This window comes from Panthera leo, chromosome B4 (assembly GCF_018350215.1).
Source record: "Panthera leo isolate Ple1 chromosome B4, P.leo_Ple1_pat1.1, whole genome shotgun sequence".
Taxonomy (NCBI): Eukaryota; Metazoa; Chordata; class Mammalia; order Carnivora; family Felidae; genus Panthera; species Panthera leo.
Genome location: NC_056685.1, coordinates 117,003,172 through 117,023,304, shown reverse-complemented (window position 1 = coordinate 117,023,304; position 20,133 = coordinate 117,003,172). Strand labels below are relative to the sequence as shown.

The 20,133-nt window shown below is 38.1% G+C and overlaps 1 protein-coding gene across 4 annotated transcripts in view; it reads right to left on the bottom strand.

Moving 5' to 3' along the window:
• Positions 1–15,209, bottom strand: part of CFAP54 (cilia and flagella associated protein 54) — a 288,803-nt gene extending 273,594 nt beyond the window's left edge. For 2 of the 4 annotated variants that reach the window (XM_042947439.1, XM_042947441.1), the window contains exons 1-4: positions 14,848–15,209; positions 6,931–7,036; positions 6,269–6,364; positions 3,921–4,064 (exon numbers count right to left, since the gene is read on the bottom strand). In XM_042947439.1, coding sequence (XP_042803373.1) covers positions 3,921–4,064; positions 6,269–6,364; positions 6,931–7,036; positions 14,848–15,176 — 675 coding nt within the window. In that variant the 5' untranslated portion in view covers positions 15,177–15,209. Of the gene's footprint in view, positions 1–3,920; positions 4,065–6,268; positions 6,365–6,930; positions 7,037–14,667 lie in introns of all 4 variants that reach the window. The other 2 variants (XM_042947442.1, XM_042947440.1) reach the window with 2 other exon arrangements.
• Positions 15,210–20,133: the final 4,924 nt, after the last annotated feature.

The window sequence follows — 20,133 nt, the reverse complement described above, 5'->3', positions numbered from 1 at the left end:
AGGGCACGTATTGGGATGAGCCCTTGGTGTTATGTGTAAGTGATGAATCACTGACTTCTACTCCTGAAACCAATACTACACTATACGTTAACTAACTTGAATTTAAATAAATAAATTTTTAAAAAACCATCAGTCTATGGATTTTTGTTATAGCAGCCCTCAAGGACTAAGACATATGGAAAGAAACGTGGTAAAAATGGTCTCTTCAAAGCATCTATTTAGTTAAGATTACTTGTCTTTAGTCAAAAAAGAAAAATTCAAAAGCAAAAAAAAGTACAAAATTCTATTTCCAAGAATATGGAATTGAATCACATTTTATAAACCCTCCTCATAGCATTTTGCCATATTAATGTGGATGCAATTATTACCATTTACACAATTCATTCACCAAATGTTTGTTGAACACCTCTGTTTGCCACACTCTGCTAAGCAACAGGGACTTGAGAATGAAGATGTGGTCCCTGCTCTTCGCAGAAGGAAAAGCATTCCAGGCACATGACGTGTTAGGAATGTTTAAAGTGGTTGCTGTGGTCACTGAACTGAAAGTCTTTTATAAGGTTGGGTAAGAAGGCTTAAAATAAAGAGATTAGGGGCGCCTGGCTGGCTCAGTCCAAAGAGCATTCAACTCTTGATCTCAGGGTTGTGAGTTCAAGCCCCACATTGGGGGTAGAGATTACTACAAAAAATAAATAAACTTTGAGGTGGCTGGCTAGCTCAAGTCAGTACAGCATGCAACTCTTGATGTCAGGGTTGTGAGTTCGAGTCCCACATTGGGTATAGAGATTACTTAAAAATAAAATCTTAAAAAAAGTGAGGGATCAGGCTATTGAGATAGTCCATGGTCAGAACATGGGATGCATTCCATATAATTCCAAGGAATATGGATGTTAACTAAAGGGCAATATCAAGGGGCAGTGGAATAAAATGATTTGATTTATAGTTTAGAAGTTAATTCTGACAAAAGTGTGGAAAACGAAAAGCAGAGGGTGAGGCACAAGGCTACAAGCATGGAAACTGAGAGAGATCAAAGGCCTTTAAAGTAGTCCAGAGATACCAGGGTCCTAAAATGGGTGCTGGAATCAGGGATGAAAAGATTTAAGTCTTGTCTGAGTCCATGGGATTTCGATGTGGAAGGAAGATAGAGAGAGTGGTCTACAGTGATTTCCTGATTGGGTGAGTGGCTGGTGCCGATTATGAAAGAATGGTGGTAAGTTCAACTTAGGATATGTCGAGTGTGAGATGTTTATGACATATATCTCATATGAGAGATTTTGGCTAGAGAGTCATCAGTACTGCTAAAGCTGTGGGAGTGAACCCTCAATAGTACAAATGGGCCTTGTTCTACCACATAAGACTTCCCACTTGGATCCATGTGTACTATTTCTAGCCACCATATAACTGGTATCACAGAAAAAGAGATTTATAGATTGCATGTACATGTTGGAATCGTTATCTTCAAAATGCTCTGTTAGGGGCACCTGGGTGGCTCAGTCAGTTAAGTGTCTGACTCTTCATTTCAGCTCAGATCATGATCTCACAATTCATGAGTTTGAGCCTCAGGCCCTATGCTGACAGTGCAAAGACTGCTTGGGATTCTCTCTCTCTCTTTCTCTCTCTGCTCCTTCCCCCAACTCAGGCTCGCTCTCTCTCTCTCTCGCTCTCTCTCTCAAAAATAAATAAATAAGTATTTTAAAAAATGTTCCCTCAGTGTGCCTGGGTGGCTCAGTTGGTTAAACACCCAACTTCTGCTCAGGTCATGGTCTCACAGTTCATGGGTTCGAGCCCTACATCAGGCTCTGTGCTGACAGCTTGGAGCCTGGAACCTACTTGGGATTCTGCGTCTCCCTCTCTCTCTGCCCCTCCCCCACCTGCTTGCTCACTCTATCTCTCTCTCTGAAAAATGAATAAACATTTAAAAAAATTTTTTTAAATGTTCTCTCTTTTAGAAACCAATAGTGATACCTAATATTGTTTGAGTATCAGGCCCTATTCTAAGTCTTTTATTATCTCAGCAATCCTAAAACAATCCTTTGAGGTAAGTCTTATTGTTATTTCTGCTTTAGAGATGAGGAAACTGAGGCACAAAGACATTACATAACTTCTCCAGGGTCTCATCATTAGGAAGTGGCACAGAAGCTCCTCGAACCCAGGCAGCCTGGCTCTATGGACCAAATTCTTACCAACTCTGCCATAATGCCTCTCTATAGTACGTATAATGGGGATCATTGAACAATGTGAGTATCTTTGCACAAAAATATTCTGATAGTAAAATATACATTATTACTGCTTCATCTTTATGCACTGAACTCCAAAATCTATTTCTCTAACAAAACTTCTCAAGACTTCTAGTTCTGCATTGTCGAGTTCCTGCTGGACTACATTCAATCCATTTATTCTCTTACTTATTTTATAGATATTTATTGAGAAGCACAGAGTGCCAGAACCTTACACTTAGCATGGAAAAAAACAAATTATTCATATTTTTTCACACCCTTCACAACAGTCCTGCTGACATACTCTTACATTTGCTTCACTGCTTTACCGTCTGCCTCCAGTCTTTGTCCTTCTAATCTATTCAGCGTGGTGCTTCTAAATTAATAGAAGATTATATTCTAGAATATATCATTTCATTTGTTCATTCACTGAATAAAGCTTTATTGTGCATCTATTACATATCCAGTACTGTTCCAGGCAATACAGATTAGAGATTAGAGCAGTTCCTGTCCTAATAAAGCTCACATTCTAGAAGGGGAGACAGGCAATAAAAACACAAACAAAAATGTATCTGATGATAATAAGTGATATAAAGAAAAATAAAGCACGAAGCGCAAGAGGACAGGAAGTAAGGGAGGGATGAGCTACACAGACATCTAGGATATAACCTTTCTAGAAGAAGCTCACCAGGGCACTGGTGCTAAGCCAGAGAGGCTGGGTGGAAGCAGGATCATGCAATAATAGCACAAGAGAAAAAGATGGGGCCATGGATCAGGATAGCACAGGAGAGGACATAAAAGTCCAAACTCCTAAGCACAGGAGAGGACATAAAAGTCCAAACTCCTAAGCTTTTCATTCAGTACTCTTCCTAATGGGATGCCAACTTATAATGCCCAGTATTCTCAATCACGTACCTATGGTACAGCCAAAATGAACTGCTCAATGTACCCCCCAAACATGCCCTGATGTTTTCTGCTTATTAAACCATACACTGTTTCCAAAGCCTTGAATACTCATCAGGTTTGGAATAACATAGCTTTGGAGTTACTCTGATTAGGGTTCAAACACCAACTCTGCCCACTGCTTCAAGTGGGCTGGGTTTCTTAGTGTCTGTGCCCTCCTTTGTAAAAGAGGCATTATAGTACCCACCTTCTAGAACTATAATGCGGCTGCAAGACAATTCATATAACGCATATAGAAGAGTACTTAGCACCCACTAACTGCTCAACCAGTGAATCAATGGTAGCAATCAACATAATAATAATACTGGTATACTAGAAATAAAGCAGAGTATTTTTTGTATCAAAAGATCTATGTTTGATCTCCTGAGCCACTAGTTAACTGTGTGATTAGCTTTCTCTTTCTCTTTTGTAAAATAGGGATAATAATAGTTTCTAATTCATGAAGTTGTTGAGGATCGAATATGTTTTCCAAAGCACTTTGTCAACTAAAAGCATTCTACAAATATATAACAATAATAACCGCCTGCTGAAAGAATGATTATAGTGACACAATCTCCAAAACATCTCCACAAAGTTTAATATGTGCACTTTCTTCTCCGCCACTGAAAACATTTATTAAGCAACTTAGCACACAAGCAAACACCATGCTAAGCAAATGAAAGACATTTAGAAGCTGTCAACTAAAGAATACATTGCATGGCTAATCATAAATTGTAGCTAAAATAGCTACTGCTTTCATCTTACTGTATGAGCAGAAGTTTTGTCTCCAAGGCCTTTTGGAAAAAAGGCAGTTTTGAATTGATTCACATCTGCTTTATTCTCATCAAAGTTGACATGGAACTGCTGAAGGTACCTTCCATAGCACTGTAAAAGGGCCAATTTATATTCCTGAAATAAAAAGAGGACTTGATGCAAGTTTCAAAATACCATTTTACTTATCATTATTAAAATTCAGGAACATTCGTATTGTTCTTCATAGTATCAATATTGATTATTACTACTACTACTCTTATTACCACCATCACATTACTACTACCATTACCACTAGCGTTTCTAAACACATATTATGCAACACACACTGCACTGGCTGCATTATTTCATGAATTCTCCTCCCAACAAGCCTGTTGTGAAATAAGACCATCACAACCTCCAAGATGATATTATTCACCAGGGTGTGAATAATGATGATATAATAATGGGAATATTCACCAGGGAGTGTGTGGTAATACCTATATATACTCAAAATCCAAAAATTCAACATCAACCTATCCTGGTAATCCACCCACTCAGAGACGAAGATAAGTTGCATAACTAGCCTTGCTTTTCTGATACCTCCTAAGTTCCAAAAAAGCAAGAAAAGGCGGGGGATGGGGGGGAGTAGGAAGGGAGGGAGAAAAGGAGGAAAGAGGGAAAGAAAGAAAGAAAAGAAATGAAGTAAGGGAGAGGAGAGAAGAAAGGTACGCTCTCTCTCCTCTCTCTCATCTGCCAACGGTCTTTGAGGCTACATTAGGATGAATCAAAAAAGTCTGAGCTAGGGTGCCTGGCTGGCTCAGTCGGTAGAGCATGTGATTCTTGATCTCAGAGTTATGAGTTCAAGCCCCATGTTGGGTGTAGAAATTGCTTGAAAAAATAAAATAAAACCTTAAAAAAAAAAAAAAAGTCTGCGCTATTGTTAGCTAGGATTCTTGTTAGTTCTAATTCATGCTTATGTTCCCATTACAGAATCAGAGCTCATTTCTGCAGCCCACAGGGCACAGGTGACCTGGAGTTTCAGGGGAGGTGAGGTGAGCCAGGCTGTGGATATGAGTCAGCCTCCTCCCCAACAACTGTCTCCAGGAAAAGCAACTACTCTATGTGTCAACTGCCTGTAGGGGTACGAAGCCCCTTGGCAGGCAACCACAGTCAAACTTTTGTTTCTATTTCTATTGACTTGTTACTTGTTTACTAATTAATTCTGAATCTTTCCCTTTCTAAGTTGGTTCATAAAATGAATTCAAATCTAGGTTCCAAACAAGACTATTCCAGGGGTGCCTGGGTGACTCAGTTGATTGGGTAAGTGTCTGACTCTTGATTTCCGATCAGGTCATGATCTCACAGTTCCTGAGTTCCAGTCCAGCATCAGGCTCTGTGCTGACAGCATAAAGCCTGCTTGGGATTCTTTCTTTCTCCCTCTACCCCTCCCCTGTGCGCTCTCTCTCTCTCTCTCTCTCTCTCAAAAATAAAGAAATAAAGAAATAAAAAAGACCATTCCAACAAAATGATCTTTACTGTAACTAAAATATAGATTCTAGAATGGAAGTAACAAGTCAAGTTCATTTTCAGTACTCTACTTTTATCAGTCCACTTTCTCATAAGTGAAAGGTAGATAAAAATGTTTTCTTTGTTCCTTTAAGTAAATTTTAAAATATCCTATCTGGGCCTTTCTATCTGAAATATTCTGAATCCTGAGCCACTACACAGCATGCACTTACTTTATCAGCTTCTAACATGTTCTTCCATCCTCCCTCCACCAATATCCACTCCACCCACCTGAATACTCCACAAACAACCCCAAACTGTGCTATGTATCACCAGCTTCTTATATTGAGAAGCATAAAAATGAGAGGGGACACTCTTCTAATGTTTGTCAAAGTTATTCCATTTCACATGAATAAAGCTCACAAGTTGGATCTTGCCCATTTGTTTGTTTTGTATAGTTTTCCTACAGAAAACTTTTTTTCTATAGTTTTTCCACAGTTTTCCTTTATTTTCAAGTTTCTAAGAACCACCGTCCAATGGTATGAAGCTAAACTGATGCTCTAATTTTGGCAGCAGAAAATAGATCTTCATTATGAAATTTCTTCCACATCTTATTCTCCATTTGGTAAATTTCCCTCCAAAACAAAACAAAACAAAACAAAACTTCGTGTCCAGAAAATAGAAATGGAAGAAGAAAATGAAGCTAAAAAACTGAAGATCAAGAAAAAATTGAAAAAGTCCTAAAATCACCTTGGGTAAAATAACTCTTGGTCCGTGGATTCTAGATGTGTCAAACATTCATATTTAACTTGGAATAATCTGGGCCTATGCCAGAGCTTAAGGGGAAAACTTACATTATCATTAACTGAAACCCAGCCAGGTGGTCTTGGTTGGTTGGTCTTACCGAACCAAGCCCATGAGTTCACAGCAATCCAAGACGTGGGCATTAACTATGGAACCAGAAATAGGGCACAAGCTCAGTTTGGAATATTATACTAAGCAAGAAACAGGGCATGTAGAGAATGACTGCTATAATTACATATAGCAAAACGTTAAGGAGTTGAAAGTCATTAAAACAGGGCACTAGGAACCAGACAACATAGCAGCTGGGCCAGGAACCATGAAAGTTGTCACTGGGCAAGGTCAGTCACATGAAAATCAACAGGAAGTGGTGTCTGGGCTCCTTTGTATAAGGTAGGAACATGATGACTCAGCATTTCCTGTTGGGCACCTACCACACCCTCTGTTAACTAGGGACTGCGCTCCCGCCTCACCAACCCCAGCCAGCTGTCTTTCCGTTCAGGAATCTCCTACCTCTGGAAAATCTCAACTACAAAATTAAAAAACAAACACTTTTTTGGTTACTGTGCCTCATTAAAATTTGTAAGACTCATTCATATTTTTCTAAGAAAAAAAATCAAATCATGTAAAATAGGAATGGTACCAAACCAAATAATAATAACAATTAGTCAAGTAATTTTCACTTAGGCTCTTTTTTCACTCCTGAGGCACTTACTTTTATTTCACAAAGGCTATCTCCAACCTTCAGAAGCTTTTCATTGTAATAGGCAGCTGGCAGCCGCGGGGCATATTTGGTCCAGATATTAAACAAAGAGGTGGCACTGTAAAAATCATAAAATAAAATATCTTCAAAGTCAGCAGGAAACCTCAATTAATTAGCAAACTATCCTTAAGCACTTATTTTGTGCTGTCTTTCCAATGTGCCTTACTGTTAATGTCTAATTATTACTAAGTATAGTTAAAATTATTGCTTCCTTTATGCCAAGCACTGATCAAAGCTCTGTACGTGCATTTTTAAAAACAGATTTTATTTTTCAGAGTAGTTTTAGGTTCACAGAAAAACTGAGCAAAAGGTATGGAGATTCCCCATATACAGCCTGCCCCATACACATGTACAGCCTCCCCCATCATAAACACGCCCCACCAAAATGGTATATTTGTTACAACTCACGAAGGTACATTGACATACCATTATCACCTAGTGTCTACAGTTTATATTAGGGTTTACTCTTAGTGTTATACATTCTATGGGTTTGGACCAATATACAATGACGTTTACCCATTATTATGCCATCACAAAGAGTAGTTTCACTGCCCTAAAAATCTTCTGTGCTCTGCCTATGCATCCCTTTCTCTCCCTTCACCCTAGGCAACCACTGAGGTTTTTATTCTCTCCATAGTTTTGACTTTTTCAAAATGCCATATAGTTGGAATCATACAGCATGTAGCTTTTTCAAACTGGCTTCTTTTACTTAGTAATATGCCTTTAAGATTCCCCTATGTTTTTTCATGGCTTGATAGCTCATTTCCTTTTAATGCTGAATAATATTCCATTGTCTAGATACATCATGCTTTATTCATCCATTTACTTACTGAAAGGTATCTTGTTTGCTTCCAAGTTGTGGCATTTGGAATAAAGCTGCTATAAACATCCATGTGCATTACTCGGCAATCAAAAAGAATGAAATCTTGCCATTTGCAACAACATGGATGGAACTAGAGCATATTATGCTAAGCGAAATAGAGAAAAACAAATATCCTATGATTTCACTTACATGTGGAATTTAAGATACAAAACAGATGAACATGGGGAAGGGAAGCAAAAATAAGATAAAAACAGGGAGACAAACCATAAGACTCTTAAATACAGAGAACAAACTGAGGGTTGCTGGCAGGGTGTTCCTGGTCTAAAGGGTGATGAGCATTAAGGAATGCACTTGTTGGGATGAGCACTGGGTTATTATATGAAAGTGATGGATCACTAAATTCTATTCCTGAAATCATTATTACACTCTATGTTAACTAACTTGGATTTAAATTTTTTTTAATTAAAAATTAAAATAATAAAATAAAAATATTTAAAAATTCACATGCAGGTTTTTGTATGCATATAAGTTTTCAACTTCTTTAGGTCAATACCAAAAAAAAAAAAAAAAAAAAAAAGCATGAGTGCATGGATTGTATGATAAGGGTAGGCATAGTTTTGTAAGAAACTGCCCAAACTAACTTCCAAATTGGCTATACCATTTTGCATTCCCACCAGCAATAAATGAGAAGTCCCTGTTGCTGCACATCTTCTCCAGCAGTGAATGTCGGTGTTCTGGATTTTGGCAATTCTAATAGGTATGTAGAGGCAGCTCATTGCTTCAATTTTCACTTTTTGATCATACATGGTGTGGAGCACCTTTTCACTGGTTTATTTGCCATTTGTATTATCTTCTTTGGTGAGGTGTCTGTTAAAGTTCTTTGATCCATTTTTTAAATCAGGTTGTTTTCTTATTCAGTTTTAGGGTTTTTTGTATATTTTGGACAACAGTCCTTTATCAGATATGTCTTTGGCAAATATTTTCTCCCATCTGTGGCTTTTCATCTTATTCATGGTGTCTTTCACAGAACAGAGATTTTTCATTTTAATGAAGTCCTGTTTATCAACTCTTTCCTTCATGGACTGTGACTTTGGTGTTACACCTAAAAAGTCATTGTCAAACCTAAAGTCATCTAGATTTCTCTTATGTTATCTTTTAAGAATTTCACAGAATTGCATTTTACTTTTAGGTTTGTGATCCATTTTGAGCGGATTTTTGTGAAGGGTGTAAAGTGCGTGCTGAGATCCAGTGTTTGCATGTGGATGTCCAGTTGTTCCAGCACCATTTGTGAAGAAGACTACCTTTGCTCCATTGTATTGCCTTTGCTCCTCTCTCAAAGATCAGTTGCTTATATGTATGTGGGTCTCTGGACTCTCTATTCTGTCCCAATGATGCATTTGTTCATTCTTTCACTGATACCACACTGTCTTGATCACTGTAGCTTTAGAGGAAGACTTGAAGTCAAGTAGTGTCAATCTTCCAAATTTGTTCTCCTCCAATATTGCATTAGCTATTCTGGATCTTTTGCCACAGGGATTTTTTTCTCCATTTCATTTCTACAACAACCCTGAGATAGGTAGTATCAATATCCCAAATATATAGTTGATATATTGATTGACTTGAGGGTCAGTGTATCCATGATCTCAACAAGTATATTACTATGCCTGCCTGTCCCCTGGAACATAAACTTCCCGAGGGCAAGGACCTTGATTTGTTATCCATTGTTATCCATTGCCTAGCCTCAAGAGTAGTGAATATCTAGTATACATACATAGTCAGTAATTATTTGTTGAAAGAATGAATGAATGAATAAATAAATGACTAGGAAAAAATTCCTTGTTCTTATTTTTTTTTTCTATAAAGAGTTCAAGGATTCCACTATCCTGTCAGTCCATTAGGGTCCTGCTTCCATCCACCAAGTAAACAAGAACAAAACATACAATATTCTCAAAACGGTTTCTAATCAGTTTCAAAAGGTAGCAGATCATTGCTCAATTTGTTCATTTATTTAGTTAATACTTACTCCTTCCTTCTCTCTCAGAAATTATAAATGCCTCAAGGAAAAATCCAAATTTCCCTTAACAGTTGTCCAATCCTATCTCATAAATTTTTAGATGAAGACAGTGTTACGTACAGTGTTAAATGAGGACAGTGAATGTGTGTGTCCCCTTGCAATTCATATGTTGAAGTCCTAACCCACAGTGTGGCTGTATTTGGAAAGGGGTACTCTAAGGAAGTAACTAAGGTTAAATGAGGTCATAAGGGTAGGGCCCTGGTCTGATGGCATGGATGTCAATCTAGGAAGAACACCAGAGAAATTGCTTTCTCTATCTCTTTCTTTGCACTTGCTCAGAGGAAAGGCTGTGAGAAGACAAAGTGGCCGAGAAGTGTGCTTTCACCAGAAACTGACCCTTCCAGAACTTGATCTGGGACTTCTAGCCTCCAGAACTGGTAGCAAATAAATTTCTGTTGTTTAAGCCACCCAGAGTATGGTGTTTTGCCATGGGAGCCCAAACTGACTAATTTGTAATTAATAATTAATAATTAATAGCCCAAACTGACTAATTCAAGTAGGAATGTAAGCTTAGGGATTAAAGATGACTCTAATACTTACAATGTATATGTTGGGATATTATCAGAACAACCTCAACAGAAATATGTAGATTAATTCATTCAAGTAATTAAATGATATAGATTGAGTGACAAGGGAGGCATAGAGACAGGATATTCTTATCTTCTTGGACAGATTAATAATATTCTGTAGTAGGAAATACATACATGTACCAAGTAGTAAATAACCATGCCCCAAAAATTTTGTGAGAAATGGAGCCACAGAAATTTTAAAAGGAAGAGGCTTTTTGGTTTGGATTTTTTTTTAACATTTTTTACTTTCACTTGCTGCTTCATGAAATGCCACAGTATTAGAATAAATATAATGAATCCCAAAAAAGTCAGCATGTCTTACTAGAATTCTTAATTTATGTAGATGAAAGATTTAATTCTTCCAAACCTTAAAGATGAGATAATGATGACTATGTTTATTACTCACAAACGAAAAATACCAGCTTTGTTAAATCAATCAAGGTTACGTAAGAGAATTTTTTTAAGTGAACTTTAAGTTCAAGTTAAGACTGTTCACTGGGAATGGCTTACATAATGATTAAACAAGGAAAATATAATGTACACTATAATGTGCATCATTTAAGAAAATGTTAATGTCCTTTGGATTGCTGATTTATTATAGTTGCTGCTGGATGTTTAGAATTTTCTAAAATAGGAAATCATAACTATATACACAGAATATCTAAATCTCATGTGATTATAACAAAAGCATACCTTTAAAATAATCTATCATACTCTGAATTTAATGACATTGCTGTTATGCTCAAAATCTATATTTAGATACCCTGAATTTTTTGGCTTATGGAAGTTCCTATAATTATATATTTTTTCTTTTAAAAACTAACCATCTGTCAAATATGTTATAAAAGCGAATCCTACCTAACTGCATTCCTAACTGGCCTCCACATTGGCATTCTTGTTCCATTTGGATAAGACTATATATACATATGTATATATATAAATTAAATAAGATTAATCCCTTGCCCAAAACTACCCAATGGTTTCCCATTGCATTTAGAATAAAAGCAAACTCTACAAAAGGCCTCCAAAACCTTCCATAGCCCTACCTATGCCTCTAATCTCACCTCACACCACTGCACCCACACTCACCAAGCCATGCTTAGCGGGCTTCTGTCCATTCCTCCCAAGTCTCTGGCTCTTTCCTGCCAAGATTTTCTCACATGCTTCTTCCCTCTGTCTATCCACTCTCTTTGCCTGGTATCTTTCTAATCTCAGCTTAATGTCACCTCCCTCACCATTCATTTGAAAGTAGGTCCAAGGTGTGTTCTCTTCAAGCTTCTGCTCAAGTGTCACCTACTCTGACCACATTGTTGAAAACTGCAGTCTCCTATCTCCCCCCACAACCCTTCCTCACTTTAGTTTTCTCCCAAGCACTTATCACTTTCTAGTTCACCATAAAACTTATTTAAAATGTTTACTTCCTATTTCTTCCTCTAGAATATAAGCACCAAGAAGGCAGGGATCTTTGTCTGGTTCACCGCGGTATCCCCAACACCTAGTACGATGCCTGGTACATGTAAGCATTCAGTAGCTTCTTCCTTTATAGCACTTGTTGTTTGTATATTGACTTAATGATTCAATGAAAGCCTATCTCTCTCTCTCTCTCTCTCTCTCTCTCTCTCTTTCTCTCTCTCTAAACTCCATGAGTACCAACTCCCTACCTATTTTGTTCACCACTATATAAACAATGATGAGTACAATGCTGGACACATAGTAGGCATTCAATAAAAGTTGTTGTGTGAATAAATAAATACCTAAATTGTGTGAGAGATTAGATTGCTAAGGTCCATGTCAGTCATTAACATTTATGATTCTCTTACAGTCTCTTTAAAGATGGGACAGATACTATACTTACCAATCGGCCCAGGTCTACTTTCCCATATATAACATTAACACTTACTGAAAATATAAGGATACTAACCCTTGAATTCTTTCAATACCAAATATTCATTGAAAGTTTGCTCTATCCCAACCACCAGGCCAGTTGCTAGAGATAGAAAAATAAAAAAGAGGCACATTATCCAAAGTCAGCAGGGAGGTTCCATTCTAATGGAGGAAACAGCACACAAGAAAACAAATAAATAAAAAGTATTAATTGATGGCCAAACCTGCATGACATTGGAAAGGCACTCTATGGAGGTAACTGAGGTAAGACCTGAAATAAAAGAGGGAGCCAGATATTTGAAAAGCCAAGGAAAGAACATTTCAGACAGAGGAGGCAGCAAATATAAAGGCCCGGGATGAAAAAATTGTATCTGTCTCCCTGGAATGTCCTGAGAGAGAAGTGAGGGATGGGCTGAGATGAAAGAGGCAAGCAGGGCCAGATGCTCAGACCCTGGAGGATGGCAGAAGAAGTCTTAAATTTATTCTAAAAGTAATAGGAAGCAATAGAAAATCTTTAGACAAGAGAGCGGGTGATTGCTTTGTAAGGTTACCCTGACTGCTCAATGAAGGACAGATTTCAGACTCAAGAGGCTGTGGGGAAAGCACAACATGGTGGTGGCTTGAACTAGAATGCTCGTGGGAATGGGAAGATAAAGTGCTACCTAAGGCACAAACACAGAAATGTTTGCGATATAAATACAGCTTAGGTATGTAATGTGCTTTCATTGGTCAATTCTTGGGGTTCTCATCATATTTGTCCCATTAGCAGGAGTTGCCACTGTTAATCCATCATTACTTCTTACTTTGAAACAGTTTCTCTACCTGGCTTCCAGTAAACCACACACTTTTCTTCCTATCTCCTTGGCCACTCCTTCTTAGTCTCTGCCAATTTCTTATCCCCCCAACTTGTCAATGCTGGAGCGTTCCAGGAGTCAGCCCTCAGACTCTCCTTTTTTCCATCTACACTCCACTCCCTTAACTACTCCATCAGGTGTCATGATTTAAATATCATTAGTACCCTGACAAATCCCAAATGTATATCTTCTCTGACCTTCAGACTTGAATGACCAACCGCCTACATAATAGTTCTGCTTGGACATTGAATTACATTTCAATCGCAATATATCTAAAACTAGATGCGGGGCACCTAGCTGACTCAGTCGGTGGTGCATGTGACTCTTGATCTTTGGGGTTCTGGGTTTGAGACCCATACTGGGTGTAGAAATTACTTAAAAACAATTTTTTTTAATCTATAAATAAATAAATAAATAAATAAATAAATAAATAATAAAACTAACCTCTTGATCTGCCCCTTTCCTACCAGAAGCCTTTTCTTCCCACAGTCACTATCCATCCTAGGAACTTCACATTTGTCATTCTCCCTTGCTGCCAACGCTTCCTACAGAAATCTTCATCACTTGCTATTGTATCTCTTTCTCATCTTTCTCAAAGGCTACTTTTCCTGACTTACCCTGACCATGCTCTTAGCCACCCCCATTTTAAATCTCAACCCCATACCATTTCTTCCATCCCCACTCTCTGCTCTAATTTTCTTCTAGCACTTCTCTCCCTGTAAAATGATTTCTTTACATATTTGTTTAGCAGCTGTCTGTAGTAACAAAAATGTATGCTCTATGAGGACACAAACTGTTATATCTTTTTGTTAATTTGAGGTTTTCCTAGTTCCTAGAATGATATGTGATATAGAGTAGGTGTTCAATAAATACTTAAAATGCATTAATGAAGAACAAATATAAGTTAAAACTATTTCTTCAATATTAAATGCATGAATGAAAAATGAAAGTTGAAATTGTTCACTATTCTGGTTTTCTTTGACATTTGTCTGCATTTGTAACTGTTAGGTTTGCGAGGTATTTTGAGTAGGAAAGAAAGATGGTGACATAAACAGGAAAGAACCTTAAAAATGAGTACTTTGAAATTCAGTAATAACATGGGGATAGAAACCCCCAAAGGGCAAACATATGTGCAAAATGAGTCACAAGATCAATAAAAAGTCATTGTGATCCTAACAGCAATATAAAAAGGAATTAAGGTATAAAAATGAATTAAAGTGCACATGTTCACAGAATCGCATAGTTAATGGCATCAAGAACTAACTTTTTCAAGAACCTAAGCCACCTCAAAGGTATTCCTTTTTCCTCATATACAAAACTGTACCCACAGCATGGAAAGTTGTGAACCCCCGCAGTCCCCGAGTGAGCCAATTTACTGGCATGGGATAGCGATTGGGGAACACTCAGAAGGAACAGTGAGTTATGAAACACTTCTGTGTTGATTTTTATTCTGACCGGAGCAGGAAGCCAAGGTATAACATTTACCAGGAATTAAGGGTTGTACTCGCCAGGAGTCTGTACTTCTTAAACTTTGCTTTTATCTCCAGGTTCGCAACGCTGACCCAGCTCTGGGACCACCGTGGGCATCCTCAAGGGCATCTCCTCCGGCCCCAAGAGTTGCCCTTCTTGGGCCGGCGCCCTCCCCAGCGCCCGGCCTCCGCTTACCAAAGCCGGTGGAATTCATGCTTCTGTTCCTCTGTTGTCGCTAACGCCTTCTTTCTCCTCATAAAGCCTAGTAATTCCCGGATCTCCCTCTCGCAGGAGGCCAGGAGCGGGTTTTTAGCGTCCAATGGCCCGTAAAACACGGCGAGGGGCAACGAGGTCTCCTGGCAGGTCGAGCGAGACAGTGGGCTCTGGGAGCTCGCCTTCGACTCCAGGGGCGACTTCGAGAGCGCGTTCGAGGTCGGGGGCGGGGTCGGCGGCGGTCCTGGCGGGGACACAGATGTGGGAGACAGGTCGAGGGGAGAGGTCGAGGGGGTGCCTGGCGCCGCCATATTGACGAGACCCCGGCCGGCCAGAAGTGTGTGTACACGCGGTTGCCTGGCGACGGTCTCGCGGCAACCAGACCTCCCGCGCGCTTTCGGGAAAACGCAGCGGCCCCTGGAGGGCAAAGGAAGAGAGAACCGGGTCCGGAAAGAAACGATGCTTCTGGGGCTCTTTTGCCCTCTTGTTCACTGGCACTGCTGTATGAGACAAGAATAGAGAGAAGGTTTCGGACAGACAGCCAACAGATGGTAGAGTCAAAACGATAACAAATTCAGACTACACTCATTTTCCATTTCAACCACTTAATGGTGATAATGATCATTAACATGTGCCGGGCATCATTCTAAGCGTTTGAACCATAATCTCATTTAGTCATGGTAACAGCTTTACCACTCGGGGTATTATGAGTACTTCCATTTCACAGTTTAAGAAACCAAATTCTGATTTTGGAACCAATTACTGATTTTGGTCAGAGTAAACTGTAGTGTCAGGGACCAGATGCCAGCCTTGTGACTCCAAAGCCTGTGCTCAAAATGAAAAAGCTTCTACTGGCCATTCTCAAAACAAGGAAGCTTATCAATCGAATCGAAATTGCGAAAATATCTGACAACCAGTTTAAGAATCAAGTACTTGCAAAAGATCCATTCTCTTCCCTCTATCTGTACCCTGAGGTAATTGTGGAAATGATGTCTGTGCCTAACAATTAGGATTACATTATATTATTCATATGTATTTCATCCTTATTCTAATTATCACTATATTCTAAATTAATAAGCATTTCACTCAGCATTAATGCATACTAACAGTTTGAAGTGTTAATTCTCAAAATACTTTTTGCATTTTAAGCTGGGATTTTTTTAATTTTTTAAAAAACTTATTTTTGAGAGAGAGAATGGGGGAGGGGCAGAGAGAGAGGGAGATACCAAATCCAAAGCAGGCTCCAGGCTCTGAGCTGTCAGCACAGAGCCCAACACCCTGCTTGAACTCACAGACCACAAGAACTCATGGACCACAGGATCATCATGTGAGCCAAAGTGGCCTCTGAGCCAAAGTTGGACTCTTAACCAACTGAGCCACTGAGGCACCCTTTTAAACAGAAGAGACCTGCCTCTGATGGGGAAACTACAGGCCTTAAGGAAAATATTTGGGACCAAAGGAAGTTCTTCTTTCCCTGAATATTATGGGCAACAGTAAGTCTACTATTTATTTACTTAAAGTATAAGTTTCTAACTAAAAGGGAACCTACTTGCTTTATAAATTATGCAATACCAAAAATTATCTAAGAGAAGAACCAGAAATATTTGATGTCTTATAAAAATAGGTCTTTAATACTGGAAAGTGTTACTGGTTCTGTCACACATAAGAATAAATAAAGACAGTGACCCTAACACCCTGTGAGCCCAGTTTCCCACTTAAGATTAAGAAGCTTATTGGACCACAGGCTGATTTCTTTCAGGTCTGACCTAATTTCTTGCAGGCTCTGTGGGCCTGTGCTAATTTATGAGGCTGGCCTAATATGTCATGTGTACTGTACTCTAATATTCTTTGAAGGAAAATGATGATGATTTTGCTCTTCAAGACAGGTAATTATGACCCACGAACCTTCTTAGCAGGAAATGAGTTGCCCTGACACCTCACTGTAGGAGATCAGTTCTCCAGTCAAAATCTAGAAATCATTCTCTGATTAAGATTCTATCTTGTCTCTAAGTGAGCAGTAAAAATGTTAAGACTTTAAAGAATTTAGGCCTAACGAAGTAATTCATTCTTGGAACGTTTACAAAAAGTATTCATAGATCTTTTATTTTAAAATATCAGCTTGGTAAATTCTTTCTTTTCTCATCTTTTCCTTGTTCTCACATAACAGACTTGTCTACTTCAGATCAAAAGCTGATGTAATTTACCACTGAGCACTACCTATTATATTCATGAAAGTGAAACCACAGGATAAAATTAAATTAGAATGGTCAGAGAGGAGCAAGGAAAAGAAAAATAAAACAGATCAAGTGGGCTTTTCCCTGCTGATCTGTTTGCTCTCACAAACAACCTTACGAGCAGTGCAAGCACTTACATTTCAAAGTCACTGGTAAAAGAAAATGTGACTTATTAAATTCAAATACTCGAATTATGTATCTTAGTCAGAGCCTTACATCTTAGTCATTTTCCTCCTTGCAAACACTAAGTTGACAATGCTTAACTTTCAGTAGTTTTTAAAAGCTTGTCGGAATATTTAAATGGCTGATGTACTCTGAATCATCATCGCGCTAAGATGGAAGTTTCCATTTTGTTCAGTTTAAATTATATTCGAAGCATTTCTTAACATATTCGAGGTGTTATCTTTCTTGTAATGAGATGCATCTATTAGAATATCTTTTCTATTCCCTTGTCACTTCGCTTTATTCTTTCCACTCTAGTCAAAGAATGGAGCTCTGCAACTATTGTGTCTGGCAGGGCTAAATAATGTAAATAGCTTCCTTATAAATAATGTAAATTGCTGCTTCCTTATAATTAGTGTCTTTGTAGGCTGCAGGGATCCTTTTTGCTCATTCCAAAGTCTTTATCATCCAAAGTTACTGTTAGAGAAGGAATGAATAAGGTTAGTACTCTTTCTATTCCTAATTTAGCCGTTAATCATTTGGACTGTCCCAAATATGTACATGTATAATGGTCTTTAAAAAAAAAAAAAAAGCACAAAGATCCCCTTTTCCCACCTCACCATCTAATATTTAAACTTTTTAAAAAATTTCTCCATCATTGCATTTAGTCAAATTCAACAATTTCTTTAGTGTGTCATACAATGCATAGGTTAACCCACACATTCCTTATAAGAAGCAGATGACACACAACTAATCATAATGAAAAGGCATGCTCTAAAATGTGCTGTGATAATGGTTTAAAACATGCTGTAGGAGTCCCAAGGTGAAGCTTGGAACTGGAGAAAGAACAGACGATTCCAGCGAAAGTGATATTTTAGCCCCTGGACTGTCACTGCTCCTTATTAACAGAAAACCCCTTGCAACAGAGATTTGCCTATTTACTGTGATAACCCAGCATTCAAGCCTGGAGCCTGGCACGGAGTATGGCTTAATAAATCTTTGTTGGAATGAGTAAATGGGGAAAAAAATGGAAGAAAATAAGATGGAGAATATTTAAAAGGATAACACTGATTGAGAGAAAAGCCTGAGTAAGGTACAAAGTTATAAACATACACTGCAAGTTAAACAGATCATCTATCTAATGTAGTGAATAGAGACTACAGTAGACCCAGGGACAAAGTTGAAGCAGAAAGAGAAGTGTGATCAAATACAGTGGGTAGTTGGAAGGTGTGCTAAGAAATTTTGACTTAGTTCTGTGTTCAGTGGGAAGTCTTGATTAGAAAAACAGTATAATTAAAAACAGTAGGGATTAGGGGCACCTAAGTGGCTCAGTTGGCTAAGTGTCTGACTCTTGATTTCAGCTCAGGTCATGATCTCATGGTTGATGATTTTGAGCCCTGTGTCAGGCTCTGCACTGACAGCACGGAGCCTACTTGGGATTCTCTCTCTGCCTCTCCCTTGCTTCCTTCCTCCTCTCTCTACACCAAAAATAAATAAGTAAGCATTAAAAAAAAAAAAAAAAAAAAGTAGGGATTAAAAGCCCAAATTCTAGAGCCAGAAAGCATAGTTTGAATCCCATTTCTTCCAAGTTGCTGAATTTCACTATGCTGTGGTTTCCTCATCTGTAAGATGGGGTGAAATAATACTAGTTAACTCATAGTTTTTTTAGTATAGAATTATATGAGTTAATATGTGTAATATCCATAAAACAGTGCCTGGCACATAATAAGTGCTATAAAAATGTTTGCTAATATAATTACTCACTTGGGAACCATCAGAAATTCTTAAACAGAAAAGAATATAATCCAGTCTGTATTTTATGTATTTTAGAAGTGAAACTATTACCACAGATAAAAGATGGATGGGAGTAAAGAAGGTTATATCTGATCTCAGCTGCACAGATCATTGTAATGTTTATATTCCATCAACCATGAGACAGAAGTAGCCAAACTAAAACCACAGATAGACACTGAGGCAAAATCCGTAGGAAACCAACTTTTAATCAATACAGTAAAGGGAGAGTCATGGAGTAATATGTAATTTACATAATAATGATATATAATATAATATATATGTATTTTATGTAATATATATAAAATAGCTGTAAAAAGGTAGAATAAATTCTAACATGTATTTATTATTCTATCAGGTGATATATTTATGGTCTTGGAATAAAGCCTTTCTTAAAAGGTACAAAAGTAAAAGACAGAATGGGAAATACTGATGAACTTGAATACATTAAGATAAATTTTTAGAAGGGTGAAAGCACAACAAAAGTGGAAAAGCCACACCCTGGGAAAATATATTTGTAATGCATAGCCTACTGTGTGAACAAAATATTGATAAATATCAACAGCAGGTTCAGATAAAGATCCTTCTTGGGGAGATTAAACAGATTTCCTTATTACAGGCTACCAATGGAAGCCAGTGTAGTCAGGACATACAGCAAAGAAATCAGCAACATTATCCAGGACAGATGGGAATATCCATTTCCAAAATCTAAAATCTTCACCTGTGGTACCCAGTTCTGGATGGTAATATTCCTGCATCTTCCAAGTCTTTGATGCTTGAACAAGTATCGTCAATTCTTCTGGATTGCAGTATTGCTTCCAATTTAACACTGGTGTAGACAGGTTCAGATACTTCTGCCTGGCACTTCCACCCATAACAACTCGAATGTCACAGGCTAGGGCTCTGCTAAATACTTAATCTCCTCAAGGGTTGAGATCTGGAAACTAGATGAGGGCCCATAATTTTCCATTGCAGCAACTTATATCATATTTTTACTTACTGTTTCTTGAATTTTCTGATTATACCTAGTAAGCAACGCTTTTGTTGCCTTCTCATTCAACTTGCCCCTGTGAAACCATGA